This window comes from Camelina sativa, chromosome 20 (genome assembly GCF_000633955.1).
Source record: "Camelina sativa cultivar DH55 chromosome 20, Cs, whole genome shotgun sequence".
NCBI lineage: Eukaryota > Viridiplantae > Streptophyta > Magnoliopsida > Brassicales > Brassicaceae > Camelina > Camelina sativa.
In genome coordinates, this window is record NC_025704.1 from 4,833,379 (window position 1) to 4,856,221 (window position 22,843).

General features: G+C 36.6%; 5 protein-coding genes and 1 non-coding gene across 12 annotated transcripts; 3 read left to right on the forward strand and 3 right to left on the reverse strand.

The window, feature by feature from the left end:
- On the reverse strand, positions 89-3,936 carry LOC104769338 (glutamate receptor 2.5). 2 transcript variants are annotated; one of them, XM_019242422.1, is made up of 6 exons: positions 3,883-3,936; positions 3,582-3,788; positions 1,681-2,999; positions 1,216-1,531; positions 701-1,107; positions 89-628 (listed from the first exon to the last, which is right to left on the reverse strand). In XM_019242422.1, the coding sequence occupies exons 2-6, from the start codon at positions 3,682-3,684 to the stop codon at positions 191-193; spliced, it is 2,583 nt and encodes an 860-aa protein (XP_019097967.1). In that variant the 5' UTR covers positions 3,685-3,788; positions 3,883-3,936; the 3' UTR covers positions 89-190. The 2 variants fall into 2 exon arrangements, with proteins under 2 accessions (XP_019097967.1, XP_010491836.1); XM_010493534.2 differs by lacking the exon at positions 3,883-3,936 and having other exon boundaries at positions 3,582-3,867.
- LOC104769339 lies at positions 5,683-6,796 on the forward strand. The gene has a single exon (XM_010493535.1). It carries the CDS (start codon positions 5,770-5,772, stop codon positions 6,667-6,669), a length of 900 nt encoding a protein of 299 aa, XP_010491837.1. The 5' UTR covers positions 5,683-5,769; the 3' UTR covers positions 6,670-6,796.
- TRNAG-UCC lies at positions 6,957-7,028 on the reverse strand. Its single transcript has one exon. It is a non-coding gene; the product is annotated as a tRNA-Gly (tRNA).
- On the forward strand, positions 10,604-12,058 carry LOC104769340 (probable sugar phosphate/phosphate translocator At5g11230). The gene has a single exon (XM_010493536.2). The coding sequence runs from the start codon at positions 10,689-10,691 to the stop codon at positions 11,736-11,738; it is 1,050 nt and encodes a 349-aa protein (XP_010491838.1). The 5' UTR covers positions 10,604-10,688; the 3' UTR covers positions 11,739-12,058.
- On the forward strand, positions 12,825-16,967 carry LOC104769346 (WD repeat-containing protein 43). 3 transcript variants are annotated; one of them, XM_010493542.2, is made up of 14 exons: positions 12,825-13,028; positions 13,300-13,395; positions 13,642-13,785; positions 13,889-14,004; positions 14,194-14,348; positions 14,506-14,594; positions 14,692-15,226; positions 15,374-15,541; positions 15,627-15,763; positions 15,886-15,965; positions 16,164-16,278; positions 16,368-16,442; positions 16,540-16,690; positions 16,774-16,967. In XM_010493542.2, the coding sequence occupies exons 2-14, from the start codon at positions 13,306-13,308 to the stop codon at positions 16,794-16,796; spliced, it is 1,878 nt and encodes a 625-aa protein (XP_010491844.1). In that variant the 5' UTR covers positions 12,825-13,028; positions 13,300-13,305; the 3' UTR covers positions 16,797-16,967. The 3 variants fall into 3 exon arrangements, with proteins under 3 accessions (XP_010491844.1, XP_010491845.1, XP_010491846.1); XM_010493543.2 differs by having other exon boundaries at positions 12,825-12,966; XM_010493544.2 differs by having other exon boundaries at positions 12,827-13,028; positions 15,374-15,496.
- Positions 16,974-22,838, reverse strand: LOC104769345 (disease resistance protein TAO1-like). 4 transcript variants are annotated; one of them, XM_019242448.1, is made up of 7 exons: positions 21,538-22,595; positions 20,454-21,386; positions 19,911-20,091; positions 19,805-19,823; positions 19,505-19,773; positions 17,752-19,370; positions 16,974-17,417 (listed from the first exon to the last, which is right to left on the reverse strand). In XM_019242448.1, the coding sequence occupies exons 1-6, from the start codon at positions 22,212-22,214 to the stop codon at positions 17,952-17,954; spliced, it is 3,498 nt and encodes a 1,165-aa protein (XP_019097993.1). In that variant the 5' UTR covers positions 22,215-22,595; the 3' UTR covers positions 16,974-17,417; positions 17,752-17,951. The 4 variants fall into 4 exon arrangements, with proteins under 4 accessions (XP_019097993.1, XP_019097994.1, XP_019097991.1 ...); XM_019242449.1 differs by lacking the exons at positions 16,974-17,417; positions 17,752-19,370; positions 19,805-19,823 and having other exon boundaries at positions 19,379-19,778; positions 19,900-20,087; positions 20,450-21,386; positions 21,538-22,594; XM_019242446.1 differs by lacking the exons at positions 16,974-17,417; positions 17,752-19,370; positions 19,505-19,773; positions 19,805-19,823; positions 19,911-20,091 and adding an exon at positions 22,758-22,838 and having other exon boundaries at positions 20,381-21,386; positions 21,538-22,180.

Sequence of the window (22,843 nt, forward strand, 5' to 3'; positions counted from 1 at the left end):
TGCTTGCTAATGAACTGGTTTCATTTGGTAGGTAAGAGTATAGTTTCGACTTTCGATCATTCCATCGTTTTCAATGCAGCTTGTTCTGTTTGCAAATTGTTCATATGCTCCTAAAAATACTGACTTAACAAAAGTGAATGCAAACTAACCAGAGTGAAACTGAAAAAAAAAACCTAGAGGTTAGTTTTGACTACGCTGACTTTAGCCTTGACAGTGTCGCAGCTCTTCTAAAGGGCATAGTCTTTGAAGTCAGTTTCTTACGGCGGACCAAAGCTGTGTCGACTTCCACAATATGATCTCCAACATTACCTTCTTCATGGACTTCTTCTTGAGCTGCATTGGCTTGATCATTTGGTAGATTGGGTGAAACCTTGCGTTGTCTCTCTTGGTATCTTCTAGAGGCCAACATAAGTAAGAGTAGAATTATAGAAACAACAAAGACGATCAGAAATAGTGCCTCAAAGCTGTGGTGATCAAGCTGGATTGGTGAATCCGATGTGGTCGAGTCCAGACAATATTTTTCTCCAAGGAACCACTTGTTCTCTATAGCTCTCATGGTCTCTCCCTCTGTTAAGTTTAAGATCTGTCTTGAAATATCTGACACCAATGGAGATCCCAGTGGAAATGCCTGCAAGAATCATTGAGAAATTTAATATCACCATTCAAATTCTAACAAGAAAGTAACCAGCTAATTACTTACAAAACCAAAGCCATCAGCCTTAAAGGTAGGCTCGATAATGGAATACTCTGAGCAGTATTTAGCCATGAAAAGCTTGATATAAGCGACTTCATCAAACGCAGCATCAATCCCGCCGTTGCTGCTCTTGCTAAGAAAGAGTTCACGCATTTCTTCAGGAGAATTATACGTCTTCAACCTTGATTCATCGAAACGCATTTGTTTCAACCTTTCGAATGTAAAAGAACCAGTCTGATATCCAATGTTCACTCCGCTCTTCCTCAGGTCATCCATGTGTCTCACTGTTGGTCGAAGCTCTTGAACTGTCAGCATAGATGTCAGTGTTGCTGTGTAGCTCTGAGTCAGAATTAGCAACACAAAGCACCAAACAACAACAAGAACCCTTGTGAAAAAGCTCTCTGCTGGCCTCCCTATAAAACACAACGTGGTTATCACTTGTCAGTTTTGTTGTTTCAAAGATTTTTAAGTAACTGGTAATGAATTAAAAGCTGAAGTTGTGTGTGACAAAAAAGACTCACTGTGTGCGAAAAAGAGAGTCGAAAATGAGAAGTAAAACACATTAGATATTTTATCTATTATCCTCTGTTTCTTGAAATCCTCATCTGCTTGGAACTCAAAAATCCAAACCATGATTCCAATGTAGATGAAAGAAGCAGCAGTGATCAACCAGAGCTCCATTGTTAAAGGCTTCAAAAAGACCCATTCTCCTTTTTCTTTCCCATCCTTGACCGGTACCACGAATACAACACCTGTCTCGGAGTAGGGCAAAGCGAAATCGACATAATGCGACCGATTAGCCAAGATCGTTGTATCACCTACAGCTCCATCAAACACCTGTTAACATCATTTGAAAAAAGATTTAAACATTTTAGCTTAATACTGAATTTGAGTCTTTATCCACCGTAGAAGACGCCTTAACTTACAAGAAAGCCTAACGTTTTAAAAGGAATTAGGTATCTTGAAAGGTATATCATGTAACATACCCCAAGAAACACATTATGAACCATTTCATCGTAACTTCCACGAGGTTTTCCATCAGGAGTTTCAAAGGGGATGTACTCATAGGAGACAGCATATGGCATTTGTCTCATCACCATGTCGAAAACATCTATGCAAAAACCAGTGACCATTGGTACATTAGTGTTTTCATCCTTTGTTACCTTGACAAAGTTTTTGAAACCATCCTTCTTTGGAACTGCTATTCTCAGCTTCTTTGCGTTTGTTGGGAACTCCCATCCTTTAGGCACAAAAATAGTGTCCCCAGGCCATATAATCGGTCTAAGGCGACGCGAGCTGTATGATTTTTGATCCACTTGAAGGCTCTTCAATAATCCTACTTTTGATTTCCAAAAGCCAACTGTTCTTTCTCCAGTTTCCTCTATGTTGATTATCTTAAAAGTCTTTGCCTCTAGCTTTCCGGTCTTTAGCTGAAACCTCCCAGCAACACCTTTGAAACTGACTGTTGATAACGCTTGAAGAAGCTTAGGACCAGAGAGAGAAACGCCGAGGTCATCAAGATCAGTACCTATATCGTCTCTTGAAGTGTTTGTTTTGGTCTTATTGAAACTCATGTTTACGTTGCTGATCTCCTCAACGGACAATGCAAGTGCTGTGGCAGCATCATAAGCCCAACATGCAAAATTGTTTAGCTCTTCTCTTCCAAATCTTTTTCGCCAACGAGCTTCAAGATACATTAGCTCTTTTGATCCTGCAAAGTATGTCTTGACGCCCAAGACACCATGCATATTCTCCAAGCTTGATTCTCCCATTACACTCATGAGGTCAGCTATACCATTTGTAACAATCCATACATATCCTTTATTCATCATACCAATCTCTTTGGCTATCGCAAAAAGCCTTGTTCCGAGATCAGGCAACATGTGGACGATAAACACCCTAGTGGGCATGGTCATTAGTTTGTAAAGCTCTTTCTTGATTTGATCATCAGAGAAATGTAATGAGATGGCACTTCGGTATCGGATACGAACGTTAATCTCTTGAAAAGCGTCGACTAAGTAAGGAAGAATACCTTCTCCGAACTCATTGTCTGCATAGATAGGTACAACTTCTCTCCATCTAAATGACTCTATGATGGCGCGAATAGCATGGACTTGAGAGGAATCGTCGTGTGTGGCTCTAATGAAATATGGACTACGTAGGGAATCAAGAAGAGGGCTTGTTGCAGAGAATGAAATGATTGGAACTTTAGTTTGATTTCCGAGGTTGATTAAAAATGGAGCCTCCATTGATGTCCCTGGTCCTATAATGGCCACCACTTCCCTCTTCTTTATCAAGTATAAAGCTACAAAGTTAAGGTTGCATTATTAAAAGGTGTAGTGAACTCAGTTAAATAAAAAATCAGGTTTTAAAAGTTTAGTTAAGTGTAAGTAGGAAAGCAAAGCAAAACTGTTCAGTTGAAATTGTGTTCCGATCCATTTCGGTTAATGTTTGCATATACCATACTTCGTGTTGGTGTTCGTTGACTTCAATTAAAAAATTGTAAGTACAAGTATGATGTGCACAAATTATATGGATCTGAGATTTTGATTTAGAATCCACTCCAATTTTCTTTTACTAAAATTATTCTTATATCATCAATTAAAGATTTTTTTTTTATTTTTGACTAGAACATTTTAGAGATATATTATATATTATAATTTCATATTTATATCTTATGTTTACTTTCTTGTATTTCACGAAACATATAAAGATTTGATTGTTGTCATCACTTCCAAAAGACAAGGACTTTTCAGATTTATAAGAAAAACTAGACATAGTTTTGACTATTGTATAGAAAGAACACTTCTTTCCATATCATTAGGATTGTTCATATCGAAGTATACAACATATTGTAATGAAATTTAATGAAGGTAAGATCGAGTACCTGAAGCGGCAGCACCAACAACAGTCTGTTTCGAGTCTCGGATGTTGAGGACAATCCTTGTCTTGAAGCCATCATGAGTATTATAGAATTCCGACAGAGACATTTCGATAGCTCGCAAGCTCAAATCTGATAATGTCACATTACTGCCAATAACAACCCCCACTTTAACTTGTAAAGCTTCATTTTGAGATCTCCCGAGTGATAATACTAATAAGATGAGAAAAATGAAAAGCTGTAAAGGAAGAAACCGAGACACGAGATGATGGAAGAAAAACATAGCTTTGCTGATCTGATAACTTACAAGAGGAGGAGATAGGACGGGCCAAGTAAAGGATAGTTTTGACTGTTTGAAGAAGAGAACCAATAAAGTCAAATAAAGTGTCGGAATTTGCAAGTAGACTATTGAATTTATTTATTTAATACATACCTTAGAGATAATTATTAGTAGCAAAATGATGTAGAGAAGAAGACTTGTTTCGGTCATTTTGGATTTGGACAGTTAACGCGCTACACCCATATGAGAGGACAAGACGTGGTCTTCCAAAAACATACACAATTCCATACTCAAAACTATGAAAGTAACTACTGTGAACCGTCGAAGTCCAGCTATGAAGTCAAATCCGTGTAACCTACAACCAGTGCCGTGCCAAGGTCCGAGAGGCCTAAGGCAACATTTTAAAATGAAGCTTCACATATTTTATTTTTAAGAGTGATTTTTTTTGGTTATAAAAGAAAGAGATATTATTAATTTTTTTATAAAAAGCTTTAAAGAGTAAGATATGGCACTATGTGAATGTTAAAAAAAGAAACAAAATTTATGTGAATGTTGAGTTTTGTTTCCAAAAATTTCCTAAAACACTACATAAAAAAATGCTCAATCTAGTTTACAAATAAAAATGTGGCCTGTGTTTGTTTATTGTTTTGGTGTGGCCTAAGGCAAATGCCTTTTTTGCAAAGCATAAGGCACGGCTCTGCCTACAACATTTCTATGTATGTGTTGGTGATGGGTTTCGTCGACAAAAGGCCTAATGAATAAGCCCATAAAACTTCGGGTCTAGGGATTGGTACTGGGTCAGAGACAGGCCCATGAGGGAGGTGTCGATTCGGAGAAGGAGGCCAGGTCAAATTTGTTAGAGGATCTCGGGATACGTAAAGCAGATGGGAGCGAGATTGTCGGAAAAAATAAAAGAATTCGATGTAATCTTTTGTTAGTTTAAATACTCCCCGATAGTGGGAAGGGAGCATGGATCGAATAATCTTATAATCAATTGTACCCAAAAACAAAGATCATTTAATACAAATCCAGTTCGTTATTTCTTCATTGTTCTTACCGATTTCAAATTTTGGTGCTATTTTTGAAAATCTTCCAAATTTTAATTATTCTCACCAGTTTGGATAACATAAATTGTAATGATTAATGTTTAACACAAAAGATAAATAAAATAATATGTGGTTTTAAAAGTTTCAAAATTGTCCATCTATAAATGTATATAATCAATCAAAAAGTTAGAAAATATATGTTCACCAATTAGATAAAGAAAAGAGGATATGATAAAAAGAAATGACACCATAAAATGGGTAAAATCTAGTACACAATAAATACAATTTCTAGTATGTCTAAATATAAAGATATGACATAATACAGTACATAAAATGAATTGAGACGTGACAGATTCCCATTGACCACCTTAATTAAGAAAACTTAGGTGTCTAATTATAGTTCCCTATAGTTAATCCCATTTAAAAAAAATTGCTTAAAAAATTAATTAATAAATATTTTACTCTTTTATAGTCATTAGAAATCAATGTCAATAGTCCACTAAACTCCAAGAGTCTTGTCAGTAGTGGTGAAATATACACATGTAACAGACCAATACTTAGAAATAAATATTATTTCTTTGCCTTTTTCTTTTGTAACTGTTATACTTAGAAAGTATCAATATTTTGACATCTGGTTTGTGGTTGGATAAGATATTTAACTCCTTACCATTCATTAGCTTGAATAACCTTTTAAATCATTTGACCCTCATAACTCTCATAAGTGTATAAAACAAACCATTCAAACTGTGACAATGACATATTCCAACAACCTTCAAATCGTTTTCACAATTTCCAAAACTTTATGCAATTGAGTTTTTTTTTTTCTTTTCTTTTCTTCCAATAGCCATCTTCAAATCCGAAATCGATTATGTCACATCCTACCAGAGAACAACTATACACTTTTCATGCCCAAGACAGAAAACTATTCTCAAAACTTGTCCTAAAATTCTCTAGATCTCCAGCTGAGTCACTTCTTGTAATGGCTACATGGTTTTGGCTTGAAGATTTTTTCTCCCAAAACATCTTATCAACCATATTGGCTTTAAGCGATCCAGTCATAGTGGCTCTAGCTAACGAGGCTGTTTCTTGCTTCCAGTGCCTCGATTCCGATGAGCAGCCAAATGATCTCAGCCAGATCCCTCTCACCGCAGAACTCATGTCAGTAGACATATCCCTTCAAATCATCTACAAATACCGGTATAGTGCTATCACAGGAATCAAAAACTTTTTAACAACTGTTTGTGCTAGAATTTTTTCTGACATCCTTCAGCGAGTTCTTCCATCTTCTTCATCGTATTCTTTCATCACCAGACTCCGCCACCCTCTTATCATCCCTGGTTTCCCCCATCCAACGTTCGGAAGCATCAACGTAATGCCCGATGGAGAAAATGATCTCTTCAACAACAACTTGTCTTTTTCTTCACATGGTTTATGGGGTTGGACCTCTAACTGCATAGCGACTGATAACGAAAGGACAATGTTTATAACATTTTCTCGTGGGTTTCCAGTGTCGCAAGAAGAGGTGAAACGTTTTTTCACTAAAAACTATGGAGAAAATTGTGTTGAAGGCGTTTACATGAATGTGTACAAGGACAAGGACAACGACAATTCTCGTAATTATGGTCAACAACAATCACTGTATGCGAAGTTGGTCTTGGATTCGGTTGCTACTGTGGATCTCATACTCGACGGCGAGAAGATACAAAGGTTTAAGTATAATGGAAAACATATTTGGGCTCGTAAATTTAGCGAGAATAGAGATGGTTAACCTAAACCAAATGGAATATGGATTTTTCTTTTGCTTTGTTATATGAATGACATGGGCCGCATGGTCGTTGTAATCCTATGACTTAAACAAACTTTAAAGTAAGATTGTTAAATGTTATTAATGTTTACATTCTGAAATCTGAATTATATGTATTAATTTGTGAATCCAAAGGTAATGTGGTAGAAAACTATTTTTTCCTATATAGCTCACCAAATCGATGATACAGGTTTACTTTTTGAATAACAACAAGGTGGTCGGGCAGTCGTTACGAAAAGAAAAACCATAAATGCGTCTGCCGGGAGTCGAACCCGGGTCTATTGCTTGGAAGGCAATTATCCTAACCGTTGGACTACAGACGCTAATTGGCAATTATGCATTATTTATTTACATATAGTAAAATTTAATATCTGTCATAGGTTTGAAATCTAGAACATGAACTTCAATTTTTCAGGCCTATTTCAAGCGTAATGGGCCACTCCCATCTCTGGATGAACATACCTAAGAAACAATTTTTGTACAGTATTCAGTTTAGTGGAGGCTTTGAGCCATCATCACTAATTTGTGGATTAGTCTCTCTCTATCTACCTTTCTTTTTCCTTCTTCTCGGAATTCATAACTGAAAAATGTGGAAATTCAAATTTTTTTGAAAAGAAAAAATCCTTAAAACTGAAGAATAGCCAATTAGGTAGGTATATGTCATTGACAATATAAGGGATTTGTGGATCTGTGATTCTCGCTGATTAGTATTCAACAAACCCGTTGTGATTGGCTAGGTGTGAACATAACAATATTAGTACTGTTTTACACTTTTAGGTATAATACCCATAAGGTTACACTAACAAATCAATCCATGGTTACATGAGTTGTTTGAAGTGTCTTATATATGGATTTCAATAAAAATAGATAAATATATTTTGTCTAGTGGATATATACGTTAGTTTCATGATAACCATAGAAAATAAAAGATTCAGTTCAATGTCAACATTTCACCAATACAAAATAAGTATGAAAAACATGATTGACAGGATCTGCTTTCCATTTTTTTGAGTTTTATATGTAGTTTGTTGAATATACTTTAGTCTACCATTTTTCGTCACCTGGATCATGATTTAACATAATTTTAGAAAGAACCATTATGTGCTCTCATAGCAATGGAAATAAATACAAAACATTCCATGTAATGTTAATATGAAAATTAGCTAATAGTTACGTCTTTGTCAAAAGGGAGACAAAATTTCTTATGTCTTACAAAGAATAAAACCAACATTAATGATTAAATTATAGAATAACTGGATAAAATTGGTTAGTCAACAAAATGAAGTCTTAACATCAAATCATACAATTTGTTAGGTAACCACTTGCACATCTACTATTTTACTAGTTCGGAAGTGGTCCAAACGAAAGGGATTTATGAACTATAAAATAGTAAGGTATTATTATCAAACCATTATATGTAGACAATAATATAATTAATTTACCAAAAAGCCTGAAGGTACGCATTGACCAATTGATTTATTCGTGCCAAAGTGGAGATAGTCATCTCTATTTTGTCCATCGATAATGATTTATTGATATCATTGATACTTCACAAATCCTAAAGTAAATCATCCACCAAATCATTTTATTGTGCCAAGATGATGGATATTGTGATTGGTGAGAAATGAGAATGGTGCGGTTAAAAAAAAAAAAGAGGGATAATGTGGATTGTGGTTAGTAATAATAATAAGTGGTTTTATTCAACTTAAATTATGGATTGTGGTCACTTAAGTTATACAAGTTGATATATATTCTTCAACACACTCCATAATGTAGAACCTTTAGCAACCTAAAGACTTCATATAATCAGGATCGGAGCACACATAAAGAAAGACTCCCAAGTCCCTAAAAAATAAATTTGTTCAAAGTTGAAATCAATGCCGGTTTCCACGTTTTTGTTTTTGTCATTTTCTTATATGATCATTTTCCAACTTATTTTATCTATAATAGTATGTGAATTAAGAGTCTTGGAAAGCCGAGTACCAACCCACACAGATGAAGACAAGATAAAATTAGATATTGTTTATACCAATTACAAGTAGAGTATCTTAATTTCCTTTTCCATTTTTATATTTATATGGATGTTGTTAATAAAACACAAAATTTTTATTAAAAAAAGTAAACAAAATTTTGATTATTTCGACTAGCGGGAAAAACACGTCCAAGCCGACAAAAGCATTGTAATCAAACTACATTCACACGAAACGCGCATCATAATTCACAAGCCGCGTGATTTTGGTGAGACGCATGGATCTCACACCTGATTCCCTGAACGCTCGACGCGCGTTGTCCTAACACCATTTTCCTCTGGCGTCTTGTGAACGCTATTGGGCTTTGGTAGCGATCACTAGGCCCATCTTTGGCTTTATAGGGAAAAAAAAATGGGAATTTAGTGGAAACTACCACATTTCATAAAAAACTTTTCCAAATTACCACATTTGAAAACATCTTTTCAGAACTACCATAAATCAACTTTTGTCATATATAAAAAGACAAATTTATCCCTACAGAAAGTGACAGATTTAAAGAGACAAAATTGTCTTTATGATGTGGGACCAATGGTGGGATATTAATTATTAATTTTTTTTTATTTTATTTTTTGGTCCAAAGAATAAACAAACGTGGTGGACAATAATTATTGTCCATCCAATTTACGAAATTTGTTTATTTCAAATTCTTGTCCACCAACATATTTTAAGTAACTTGTCCATAAGTATTAGTAAAATAAAATGTCCACAAGTACAAGTAGGAGAATCATAGTTCAAAAGATCTAAGTGGATAGTTTGTCCACGAGCAAAAAATTTGGTAACTTGTCTACGATAAGAATTTAGAAAAGGAATTTTGACAGTTACGACAAGATTTTTAAATTATGGACAAAATTATAATGGTGGACAAGAAATTTGATGGACCAAAAACGTAATATTGTGGACCAGTTTAATACTGTGGACAAAATAGTTATCCAAAAAATAAGTTTGATTTGTTTACAAACGAATCTAATAAAATATGTAGTCTGGAGACGAATGTAATTGAGAAAGATAAATTAGGAAGAATTTTATTAGTAAGCTTGTAGATTTAAAAGATAATGGACTGAATGTAAATATTTGTAAGAAAAGAAAAAAAAAAAAGAAAAAAAAGAGAGAAACGAAAGAGAGAGAGTGAGAGAGTGAGAGAGTGAGAGAGATAAACAAAGAAGAAAAAAGATATATTTTATATTTCTATATTAAATAAGGGGTATTTTCGTCTTTTTATTTAAGATTGTGGTATTGGGTGAAAGGAATTATAAAATGTGGTAGAAAGGAAAAGAAAGGTTTTGTAATGTGGTAGATTTATTAAAAAACTCAAAAAAAAATCTTGAGATGATGACAAATTGATAATTGTTCATGAAATGTTATTTATAAAAAATATCTTGCCTCATTGAACCAAAAATCTATCACGGATTTATCTACCTACTAATTAACAATAAACAACTTTATTATTTTGTCTACATTGCCTTTTTTTTTTTTTCTTTTTTCTTTTAAGTAGAAGAATCCAAACTAAAATCTTCATAAATTGATACCAAAAATAAAATCATAATTAAAATTGTAAACAAAAAAAACACTAATCCTCCAAATCTTTGATCACACACTGTAGAGGATATATACTCCATAAACTAATAAATATTTTGGTTGTTTTCCAAAGCATATCTCAAAAATATTTCGTGAATATCTTAGTTTTATTTTATTTCCTATTCACATTATTATCGTTCTATTAATTAAAACAAAATTAATAAATCGTGAAACAAAACATGGAAGAGCACAACTACGGCACTTAAAACTTAACACCCCGAACCCGAAGACTTCTTATAATAATTAAACCATCCATCTCACCAAAAACATTACAAACTAAATAATTAAACAAAACTCTTCTCTCTCTCTTATTTTGCTTACCCTGCGCCGCCGTCGCTTCTTCACCACAACCGTCGTCTCCGCCGCTTCACCACCGCAATGGGGAAAGGCGGAGCGCTAAGCGAAAGCGTGATAAAGAAGATCCTCCTCTCATACAGCTACGTAGCGATATGGATCTTCCTAAGCTTCACAGTAATCGTCTACAACAAATACATCCTCGACAAGAAGATGTACAATTGGCCATTCCCGATCTCACTCACAATGATCCACATGTCGTTTTGCTCAACCTTAGCTTTCCTCATCATCAAGGTTTTCAAATTCGTCGAGCCTGTCTCAATGTCACGCGACACTTACCTTAGATCCGTAGTCCCGATCGGAGCACTCTACGCTCTCTCCCTCTGGCTATCGAACTCTGCTTACATTTACCTCTCAGTCTCCTTCATCCAGATGCTTAAAGCTCTGATGCCTGTAGCTGTTTACTCCATCGGTGTTCTCTTCAAGAAGGAAGGTTTTAAATCTGACACTATGATGAACATGCTCTCGATCTCGTTTGGTGTTGCGATTGCTGCTTATGGTGAAGCTAGGTTTGATGTTTGGGGTGTTGTGCTTCAGCTTGGTGCTGTTGCTTTTGAAGCTACTCGTTTGGTTTTGATTCAGATCTTGCTTACTTCTAAAGGGATCACTCTTAATCCAATCACTTCGCTTTATTACGTTGCTCCTTGTTGTTTGGCTTTCTTGTTTGTTCCTTGGATCTACGTTGAGTTTCCTGTTCTTAGGGATACGTCTAGCTTCCATTTCGATTACGCTGTCTTTGGAGCTAATTCGTTCTGTGCGTTTGCTTTGAATCTTGCTGTGTTTCTTTTGGTTGGGAAGACTTCTGCTTTGACTATGAATGTTGCTGGTGTGGTTAAGGATTGGCTCTTGATTGCTTTCTCTTGGTCTGTGATTAAGGATACTGTGACTCCTATTAACCTTTTTGGGTATGGGATTGCGTTTTTGGGAGTTGCGTATTACAACCATGCGAAGTTGCAGGCCTTGAAGGCTAAAGAAGCTCAGAAGAAGATTCAGCAAGTTGATGAGGAAGGTGGTCGGTTGCTTGAAGAGAGGGAAGGTGATGGTGAAGGTAAGAAGAATGAGTCTGGGAATTAAATGAAGAAGAAGAAGATTGGATTTTTAGCAACGTTACACTGAATTGGGTGGGGAATAAGAGCATGGAAGAAGATTATATGATTTGGATGATCTGAGGTTGCTTTTGATCCATTTGTTTGCTCATTAGGTAGTGAAAGTCAGAATCTTTTTATTGCTTTCGTCTTTGTTTTTTTTTTGGAGCTTTCTTTTCTCTTTTCGTATTTGTTTTCTTCATGTTTATTCATGAGTACAATGGTGTTACTAAACCTCTGTTTATGGATTTTTCCTACTTCTTTATTTAACCATACTGAGATTATTGAAAGTTTCAGTATACTTGTGGATTCTAAGTTTTTGTGAATCCTCTAGAGGGTTCGTCCTTTGACATGTTCGGTCAATCGTGATGGTGTGAATTTGTATAGGTTGTTCAATGCAGTAGAGTTGACTATATAGAGTATAGATAAGAACTCAAATCGATTCAGTAAATTCCTGAACAAAGGCAAAATGCATTGAAAAAGGAGGTTTGGTCTGAAAGAGAAGATTTTGATGTAAAAGTTGTTGCACAATTACATAAAAGGAGATCGAGAGATTACACTTACAGCAGTTGGAAAATTTGATACAAGAAATGGCTGAGACAAGCCTTGTGTTTTTGATTGTCTGATCATGTCATCTGTCGAACAATCATGATTAAGTTAGTTAGCATCCTACGGCTCCATCCATTGATGATTGATCGTTAGTTAACATTGACAATGCCAAGTTCCCGTGTAGTCCATTATCTTTTTCTACTTTTCTTTTCATTTAGCACCAAAATTATAGGGTGGTGCCTGTCCTCACACATATAGCTCCCAAAATCCCACAATTATAGACTCGAGGTGTTTGTGACCCCTATTTCCTTTTTGGTCACCGGCAAAAAGGTCAAAGTTACCAAAAAGGGAAATGACGGAGGGCATTATCACGTGGGCTTTAGTTAATGAATAAGCCCAGTGCATGGCTGATAAAGGTATAAGGCCCATTCGTTTTCTTTATTTACTTTCCAATCCTTAAAAATTCGGTTGATAATTGATTAAACCCCGGAAAATTTAAATTTGACAAATAGAACCCGTTCGCCGTTTTTGAACCTCAGAAAACAGCAAAACCTCTCAAAAACCCTAATTTGCTTTTCTTCCTCTTCGCGACTCCTCCTCACTCTCTCTTTCGCCCTTCTCCTCCGCCACCGTCTACAGAATCTCATCTCCTGGGCAGACTGAAACAAGTTAGATTTATTTGACCATCCACTTATCTCTCTGTCTCCTTCGGTTTTGTCTGTCTGAATTGGTTAGTTGCTTGTTTTTGTTTACTCTCAAAGTGTTGAATTAGATTGTTTTTTGAGTCATTCGATTGGTAAGTTGCTGCATTTTTTTTTATTTTTCCAATTGAAATCGATTTAGCTGTGGAACTTTTTTGTATCTTTTACATTGACTAGCTTAGCTCGAGTTTTCGTTGTGGGTTGACGACAAGGAAGGAACTTTAATTGTTTTCGACTTGGAGATGTTAGTGTGTGTATAATGTACGCATGTATTTGATTGTTTGCTTGAAACAATTTCAGGGAAAGATGAATTTGGTGAACATTAGAGACGTTTTGACTTCTTTCAGTCCTGCTCTAGACTATCTCGCTATTAGCACAGGCGATGGCCGTATTAAGGTATCCAAAGTCCTCTTCTTTTATGGTTTAGTGTTATGTTTTCACATGGCTCTCTACTTGTTAGTTTCTTTATTGGTAAATTTATAGTCATATAATACAATTGTGAACGGGCCCGTTTGATTTTACCTGTGTTGATTGGAATTTGTTTCATATTTTCTGACTCTGTTCAGTTTGTATGGATTTTTCTATTCAAAGAGAAGATCTTTTGCTTTTCAATTAATGTAATTTTTGTTTGGTGTTGTATAGATTTGGGATACCGTAAAGGGTCAGGTCCAAACAGAGTTTGCTGATATTGCATCTACAGAGGAGACGAACATATATACTAAAGTTGCCAAAGGTCACCTTTCTGTCGATTATACTTGCATGAAATGGCTGTCTCTGGAGAAAAAGGTACATGGGCTTAGTTTATTTTTATTCTAGTATCTTGGTGTTTATTAAGTTTGTTAAATTATTGTTTCTGCTTACACATAAGCCTTATTCTTGTTATTTGCAGAAGAAGAGAAAACTTGGAACTTCCGTATTGGTATTAGGAACTGGTGGAGGAGATGTTTTAGCGCTTGATGTGGCTTCTGGTCAGCTAAAATGGAGAATAAGTGATTGTCATCCCGGGTGTGTAACTAACTCTCACTGACTTCTTCTTTACTATTCATTTGTTGGGCCATATTTGAAAAGCAAATAGATATTTTTCTGTTATTTGGTCATGCTCTAGGTAGCTGCTCTCTCTGCAAATCTTTATAAATTTTCGTCTTTATAGCTGGGTTAGGACATTTATCAATATGTGTTTCTTGTGTTATGTAGTGGTGTCAATGCTGTTTCATCTTCAGCAAGGGCCTCGTGCATATACAGTGGTGGGGCAGATGGGATGGTTTGTCAAATTGATCCCCATAGTGGAAATCTGATCAGAAAGTTCAAAGCTTCAACAAAAGCAGTTTCTTCTTTATGCGTTTCACCAGGTGTGTCCTTCCGTCTGTTCTAAATAGTATTTACATATTTTTTGAGTAGCTCAGAAAAGCTTCATTGAAGTACCGTGGAGAAATTTCTGTTTACATGTTTACATGCATGTATACCTGCTGAATGCTGATGATGTTTTTTTTCTTCTCCCAATTGTAGATGGAAAAATATTAGTCACTGCATCTGCTCAGTTGAAGACTTTTAACTGCTCAGATCTCAAGAAGATACAGAAGTTTACTGGTCATCCTGTGAGTACCATTACTTATATATACCAGGTTTTATGGTTAGGATGCTGCCTCTATGTCACACATTAGAAGGCTGTTAACAGTTTTTAATGTTATATAGGGAGGTGTACGTTGTGTGGCTTTTACCGAGGATGGGAAGTACGTCCTCTCATCCGCAGCCGGTGAAAGATATATTGCAGTATGGAAATCAGATGGTGCAAAGAAGCAGTCAGCTAGCTGTGTTCTTGCGTTGGAGCACCCTCCCGTCTTCGTGGATAGTTGGGGTGAAACAAATGAAAAAGGGTTATATGTTTTAGCGATTTCAGAAATAGGTGTCTGTTATTTTTGGTATGCATCAAATGTTGAGGAGCTATGCAATGCAAAGCCTACAAAAGTCGCATTAGCAACTGAAGATTCTCCACTCAAACACCATAAGGGATCATTGCCTATAATCTTTGCTGCCAAATTACAAGGCATTTTGAAGCCTGGATCTGCGCATGCATTTATTGCATCCGGATTGCTGGTGAAACCGTCATTCCAGAAAATGGTGTTGCAGTTTGGCACAGACATGGTGCTGAATGCCTCTAAGGATGGGATCCTTCTCCCCATCGCTCAAGTTTCCAAGTCCAGCAAGGGCCAAGGCGTGCAGAATAGAGGTATTTTCTATGGGCCTATACCCTTTTGTTTCATCTTCTCAGTATGGAGGATGTTTGTCCTCAATACTGCCTTTTGAATTCTGCAGTTTCCGTTTTTCCCATTTACTGTCAGTAACAGTGACTGACCAAGATTTTATAATTTTATAGTTATAACATTAGACCGGGCACATGCGGAGGATGCTTTGCTGCCAATCGCAAGGGTTGCTGATCTGCATGAGAAATTGCACTCATCTGATAAGGATACTGATATGGTTGACCAAAGTCAAGCTGGTGAGTTTTCCATCACGGCACTGAAGTCTCACCGTCCTGATGCAGGTCACTTGATTGTGTTGGCTGTTTTAGTAGTTATATGCCAGATGCCTTTTATTCATTGTTTTTTTTTTTAATTTCAAAATTTCAGATCATGAGGAAACATTTAGCATGGAGGATAAGTTGAGATCGTTAGGGATACTAGGAGGTACAGATGAACAAAAGAACCTTACCTATGCTTCGATAATTGATGGAATTGATCTTGAGGCTTATCTACCACCAAAGAAGGTATATCTGCTTTCTAGATGCTCTCTTCTTTGGCCGGTGTTACATCTTACTGATGCATCTCTTTAAAGAATTTTCTTTGAATCTCCAATCGTAGTAGTCATAGATTTTTTGTGTATTGCCAGTTAAAGTCTGCTGTTTTGTCAATGGAACCCTCTTCTGCATTCAAGACTCTAGATGCTTTGGTTGCTATGTGGCAGACAAGGTCGGTTCTTTAGTTTCCTCCTTTCCTATTCGCAAGATTCATCTTTAATAACTATTATTGAAGCTTTAACCGATTAAAAAAGTGAGCTTAAAATCTAGATGTTCTTCTCACTAGCAATTTTAATTCGTCTAATCTTCGGCTATGATTATAATCCACACCATGTTTGATTCTTCAGTCTCACTGTATTTATTTCAACAGGGCATGTGGTGGGAGGCATCTTCTACCATGGATTTACAGCATAATGGTGAATCATAGTCATTACATCATGTCTCAAGAACCAAAAAATCAACAGCTGCTTAATACATTGCTTAAGGTATGAGCCTAAGAGATAAGAATAGAGCCAATGATTTTGTTAGTTCTGTATAATTTTCATGGTTTAATTATGTTATGCTGTACTTCCAGATTACCAAGTCCCGAGGAACGGCTCTTCAACAGTTACTACAGATATCAGGGCGCTTACAACTTGTTACAGCCCAGGTTACATACCCATCATCTTCTTCTATTCAGTTGTCAAGGTTGTTTACAAGCAATCATATGGCTATTTAGTTTTAATAAACTTTTTGTTTTACGGCAGATCAATAAAGCTGCAGGAAATCAGACTCAAACAACAGCTCACGATCACGAGATTGATGAAAGTGAGGATGAGGAAGAAGATGTAGAAGAGCATTTCTATGGTGAGAATGATAATGAATCCGATTTAAGCAGCGACGATGGAAAGGATAAAGGTAAATAATTTTTGTTTCATTTTTGCATATTGGTTTGTAGAGTAAATGTTATATCTAAATCTTGCCTACTGTTTTACTTCCAGATGATTCCTTGATGGAGATGTAAGCTTATGAGCGAAGAGTAGAGAGAGGAGCTTGGCCTCGTCTTCTCATGTTTTTTTTTGCCCTTCTCTTTTAGTGATCTCTATGATCTTGTATTAGAATTTGTATTTTTGATCCAAAGCGGGAATTCTTAACGCTTTGCACAGAATTATATTTGATCTTTCTTTAAACTGAACAAGTCTACAACGAAACGCTTAAGTTCCATACCAAAGAAATATTACTTACAAGGGCAAGGGAAACAAAGCCTTTCTTGTTTTGTCTCTATTCTATTCAAATACTAAAACTTCTCGGCCTATTCAGTACCGGTGTCAAATACAAGTCACATAGCATTAACCTTTCTTTTCATCTCGGCTGATCTTTTGGTTTCTGGTTCTTCAATTGATCTCAGTGTCAGAAATTGCTTTAAACTGCGCATTAAGACAGCCATGTGCTTTTGAGAAAAGGATTCTATTTCTTGTCAGAACATCCTTTGGAATGCATTCAAGACTCCGATTCTGCACGTTTTGGGCTTGAAGCATAAGGCACCAACTGATCAACATGTTCTTCTCTTTCAAGCGAACATACCACAGCTTCTGAAGATCATCCCATGACTTGAAACACAATTCCGAAGCTTTCCAACCTCGACCTAGCACACCAAAATATAAATAACCCTATCATCAAAACAGACAATCACAATAGTTATAGTTATATGAGCAAAGTACAGAAAGGAACCATTAACATTCAGAAATCCTGAAAAGGCAATTGGTAAAAGAACATCCACATTACAATTGTAAGCCACATTGAAATTTCTTCAATTAAGTACACTCTATGAACAAGCAACAAGTAAGCTAAGAGGTCGACTTTGAAGTATATCACATTTTAATGATTCTCAGAGTATCACAGACAAAATGAGGAGTAAACACTTGCCAAAGAGGTCGACTTTGAAGTAAAATAGAAAATGAGGAAGGAAAAGGGTGAACCATAGATAACAGGTTTGTCTTCGTCTTGGCTTCTGTCGAAGTCAAAGAGCTCTTCGAGAGGACTTTTGGGCGTTCGAATGGTTGAGGCAGAAAAGAAATCCGATCTCGTATGTCAAAGAAACAACATAATTGACATTAAAAAGTCAAGAAATCATTTATTTATATTCTCAAATCCACAACAGTCTGTACCGCTCAGGCTCTCATTCGTGTCCATCAACAACATGTAGAACTTCCGAACGTAACCCGCATTCTCCTATCTTCCAGTCGTTACCGTTTTCGACGTTAAACTCAAAGACAAGCTCGCTGGAAGTTACAATTGCTTCGATTTCGAATGTGTACAGATGCTCTGTTAGGCCTGGAGAAATATATTCTGCCAATGTTATAGACCTAACACCGAAAGAAATACGTAACCTTTTATCTCTATCAGGAGCCTCATAGTCACCATTATTAACCAGCAAGATGCAAGCCTTAAATCTCATGGATGTAGGAAGTGGCCTCTCATTCAACTTAATTGTCAATGAACCCCCAGTTGCTCGGTGAGTGAAGTACGCAGGCACTTCTCTACCAGGTAAGACTGCTCGCCTACTCGGTGTCTGGATGATGAGGTCTCTTGCTTCTTGATTCAGTTTAAAGCACTTACCAAAGTCGAGAATAATCTTTGGATTGTGGAAGGAGCAATCTAGTCTCTCCAACGACTCACAATCTTCTGCATCAATCTCTTTTAAAGATTCTGGAATCTGTGGCAGTGATACCACCTTCCTGCACCCCTTGAGCCTGAGCTTCCTAAGACGAGAAATTCTCTTGATCCATGGAGGAACCACTTGCATTTCTGTATCGTTCAAGTCCAGATGTTTGATGATGTCAAGAGCATGAGGGAATTCCCTGAGGTTTTCAAAGTATGACATCAGCAACTCATCAAGACGGGGCCATGACCTGATCGAGGGAGGCACTTCTTCTATTGCGGTTCCACAGAGATTGAGAGTTCTAACGTTTGTGGAGATCTCTGGAAACCTTTTCAACATCGAGCAATTCTTGAGCGCAAGTATGTTCAAAGATTTGAAATTGACGTTGCTGGGAAGATCCTCTAGCTTAGAGCATCCGTCTAAACGCAATTCCTGCAACTTCTGAAGGTTTCCAATAGAAAGAGGAAGTTCCACCAGATTTGAGCAATTACTGAGATCCATGTACTCTAGATTAGTGGCATTCCCAATAGAGGAGGGCAGCTCCACCAGATTTGAGCAACTGTGAAGATTCAAATATCGAAGATCAATGAGGTTTCCAATAGAGCGAAGTTTGATCAGTCTAGAGCAATAAGAAAGATTCAACAGATTAATGGCATTTCCAGTAGAGGGGAGTTCCAACAGATTTGAGCAATTGCAAAGAAGCAATCTTTGCAGATTAATGGCATTCCCAAAAGAGGGAAGCTCCACAAGACTTGAGCACCCATTAAGATATAAATCCTCGAGATTGGTGGCATTCCCAATACAAGAAGGGAGTCTGATCAGACTGGAGCAATAATAAAGAATCAATTTTCGAAGATTAGTGGCAGTTGAGAGATCAGGAAGCTCCTTCAAGTTTACAGAAAAACTCAAATCCATCCGCCTGAGATTTTGAAGCGGCTGTACAGACAATTAACACAAACATGGTTGTATATACACTTAGAAGTGAAACTCATGAGAAAAACCACTTAACAAAATACTTCCATGTGAAAAAAAGGTCAAAGATAGATTAGAAATATAGAGAAAGTACTTACTTTAATTCCTTCCCACAACGTTTCAAGCTTGCTGTACTTCAGGTTTAGTTCAATAAGGAACTCAACGTTCACAATAGAAGGCAAACATGTCATCGGAAAATAATTCCAATCTAGTAATTGAAGTTTGCGAGAAAGATAGTTCAGACCGCGAGATAGTTGCAATTTATCACGGCCACCTTCGAATCTTAAGAACTGAAGATTAGACATTCCTTTGAAAATCCTCTCTGTTAGATCGAATTCTTCCTCGATTGTGTAGCGGAAATTTATGCCTANCCTCGATTATGTAGCGGAACTTTATGCCTATTACCCTTTTACTACCCTGAAATAAACGAAAAAAAAAAAAAAGGTAAGAGATGGTTAGTTTAAAAATAAACTAAATTTGTAGGGAGCAATGCAATGAACTTACTGCTGCATCACCACTCAGCATATCACATATCTCGTCTTCATCGAACAAAAACTGGCGCTGTCCAGGCTCATGAATGGATTGTTTACGAACGATTTCTCCACCTAGTTTTGCTAGCAAACTATGCATCTTTATAGTTCCATAGTTGCTAAAAGATATGAGAGATTTCTCAGCCAAGACATTGTATTGAAACCATGATTTTAGAAAGTTTGATGGGATTTAGAAAATTTGGAATTTTGAATGATTTTAGGGAAGTTGATATGATTTATTGTAAAATTCTTTCAAATCCCACCTAAAACCATGAGATTTGGATTTCTCTATTTTTAACTAAACAAATCCCACCTAAATCCTCCAGAATCTCAAAAATCATTAAAATCCAAATCCACAAACTATTTTGAATAACAGTGGATTTTAAAGTAGATTTTTAAATCATCAGTTCAATAACAGTGGATTTTAATAGACTTTTTAAAATACATAATTGAATAACATAGTATTTATAAGTTTCACACAAATCACTTAAAATGTCAAGTTGAATACATCCCCCTAAGTCTTTGCCTTACTTCCACAAACTTCTTTGCAAGATGCTCTTCCACTTTCTCAATCTCTTCCCGGTTGAAAAAACATGCTATATGAAGAAATAAATCTTTATCTTCGTCATCTAAAGCGTCATAGCTGAACTTCAAAATGCTCTGAATATCAGCGTCAAGGCTAGTTTCTAATCTTGGTAGTGACTTTTTCCACTCTTCCTTTGACATTCCCTTAAAGTAGGATCCCATAACTCTTAGCCCCAAAGGGAGGTTACCAGCAAGGTACGTAACTTTCCAAGCAAGCTCCTCAAAACCAGTTTTAGGAAACTTTTGACCAAAAGCATACATGCAGAAGATTTGAAGAGCCTCTTCAGTTGCTGGAAAATCCACCTTGTAAAAATAGTTAATCCCATGTGCTCTGAGAAGTCGGTGATCTTGTGTTGTAATGATAATACGACTCCCAGGACCAAACCACCAAGTTTCTTTCGCCATAGCATCAAGTTGTACTGATTTGTCTACGCCATCAAGAACGACCAAAACTTTCTTGTCTTTCAACCTATCTTGGGCAACTCCTAAATGAGGAATCTCCATATCCTTCTGCTTCGTTATTTGAGACAGAAACATTTGTTGTAATTGCAGCTTCGCGCTGTAGTCATCGGAATCGGTTGGTCTTGTATAGTTTGCTTTGATATTCTCTATAAAGACACTCAGTTGGAAACTGTTGGAGAATTGGTTGTATACAACTCTGGCAATTGTGGTCTTCCCAATCCCAGGAGGACCCCAAATCCCAATTATCCTCACTTCATCTGATTCTAGGCGCAACAACGGTTTCATCTTTTCTAAATGAGCTCTCATCCCAACAAACCCGTCGAAATCTCTTGATGGTGTGGAATTAATCAATATGTTAGAAATATCAGTGGCAATTTTCTTGATCATGGCGGCTTCATTATCCCTATCAACTAGAGAACATTACATTTAGTAAATAACCAAGGAAGTGTCACACTCATTCAAAAAAGAATATGAACTTATTAGATGGGTATATTGTTTAAAAGCTACAAATATGTTACAGTTTTTAGGAGCAAATGGGAATCAAAGGGACTAACCAGTTGCTTGAATGATAACCAGCGATGGTGGCCACTTCTGCCAAAGCTTGTCTCCATCTTTCAGTGTCCTCCTTTGATTTACCGGCACAAGTTTTTCTAAAGACTTTCCCAAAATCTCCGGTCAGCTTTTTGACATCAGATGGATCTACTTTATGAAAAACGGCCATCACAGTTTGACCTAACTCTTCTCTGCACTTCATAGTCTCCACAAGTTCGTCAAGACACCATTTTGAAGAAGCGTAGTTCCTAGAGAGCAAGATAATAGCGATCTTAGATCCTCTAATAGCCCGAATGAGCTCAGGACCGATGGATTCTCCTCTTTTGATCTCATTATCAACGAACGGAGTGATTCCCATTCTTTGAAACTCCATCTGAATGTGGCTGAGAAAGTCTCTACGGACATCTTCCCCGCGGAAGCTGGGAAAGACTTGGTGCGTCCACGTGCTAGACAAAGAAGGTGAAGAAGGAACAGATGAAGGAGACAAAGACGATGTAGATGATGATGAAGGAGGTAAAGAAGATGGAGGAACTGATGAAAGAGACAACGGAGATGGAGATGAAGGAGGTAAAGAAGATGACTTCTTTTCTTGATTTTCTTGATGGAATCTGAGTTTTCTCAAAAGGGTGAAGAAGCCTATTGCAGCTGCAACAGTGGTAAGGTAAAAAGAAGAAGCCATTAATTAGTATGAACAGTTTTCTTATCTCTTTTGCTTTGCTATGCTATCAACTATCACAGAGCTTTAAAGTGAGAGCTATAGGAGGCTCTGTATACAATGTAAAAACGTTGACTTCATTGACTGAGAAGTCCTCACAGAAAATTACAAGAACGTACTGGTCCTACATGAGCAACTAGCTAGAGAAGAAGCTTCCTTCAATAATGTTTCTATAGTAAATAAAATCATAAGAAGGAAGTAGCCAAGGGAAAACACAACTACACAAACACAAACAAGACATAGAAGACAAGATAATTTTCTTTATATAAGAAAACAGTACAAGGAAAGATAATGTAGACTGTAGAAATCATGCGAACTTTTCTATGAATCGGCTGTGACATTCTAATTCTAAGAAGAAGACTCACAAAACAATTTCAAAAAAAGGGAACACAAGACTCAAAATACTTACATGGATTTAACCACAAAACAATTTCAAAATACTTACACGCAACTATAACCACAAAACAATTTGAAAACAATTTCATATTTCAATTTGAAAATACTTACATGGACAAGAGAAAAAAACATTATTACCACCACTTCCTCTCTGGCTTATTGTTGTCTTCTTCAGAATCTGCACCCAGAAAGAAAAA

What these genes read in the sequence shown, in the direction of transcription:
- LOC104769338 (XM_010493534.2), bottom strand. Translation starts at nt 3,858, where the DNA reads ATGTTTTTCTTCCATCATCTCGTGTCTCGGTTTCTTCCTTTACAGCTT. An exon ending in TGTTGGTGCTGCCGCTTCAG is followed by an intron (nt 3,000 to 3,581) that starts GTACTCGATCTT and finishes TTAACTTTGTAG; the next exon opens with CTTTATACTTGATAAAGAAG. An exon ending in GACTCTCTTTTTCGCACACA is followed by an intron (nt 1,108 to 1,215) that starts GTGAGTCTTTTT and finishes TGTGTTTTATAG; the next exon opens with GGAGGCCAGCAGAGAGCTTT.
- LOC104769339 (XM_010493535.1), top strand. Translation starts at nt 5,770, where the DNA reads ATGTCACATCCTACCAGAGAACAACTATACACTTTTCATGCCCAAGAC.
- LOC104769340 (XM_010493536.2), top strand. Translation starts at nt 10,689, where the DNA reads ATGGGGAAAGGCGGAGCGCTAAGCGAAAGCGTGATAAAGAAGATCCTC.
- LOC104769346 (XM_010493542.2), top strand. Translation starts at nt 13,306, where the DNA reads ATGAATTTGGTGAACATTAGAGACGTTTTGACTTCTTTCAGTCCTGCT. An exon ending in CCAAGGCGTGCAGAATAGAG is followed by an intron (nt 15,227 to 15,373) that starts GTATTTTCTATG and finishes ATAATTTTATAG; the next exon opens with TTATAACATTAGACCGGGCA. An exon ending in GTCTCACCGTCCTGATGCAG is followed by an intron (nt 15,542 to 15,626) that starts GTCACTTGATTG and finishes TCAAAATTTCAG; the next exon opens with ATCATGAGGAAACATTTAGC.
- LOC104769345 (XM_019242448.1), bottom strand. Translation starts at nt 22,214, where the DNA reads ATGGCTTCTTCTTTTTACCTTACCACTGTTGCAGCTGCAATAGGCTTC. An exon ending in GGTTATCATTCAAGCAACTG is followed by an intron (nt 21,387 to 21,537) that starts GTTAGTCCCTTT and finishes TCTAGTTGATAG; the next exon opens with GGATAATGAAGCCGCCATGA. An exon ending in GTGGAAGTAAGGCAAAGACT is followed by an intron (nt 20,092 to 20,453) that starts TAGGGGGATGTA and finishes ATGGTTTCAATA; the next exon opens with CAATGTCTTGGCTGAGAAAT.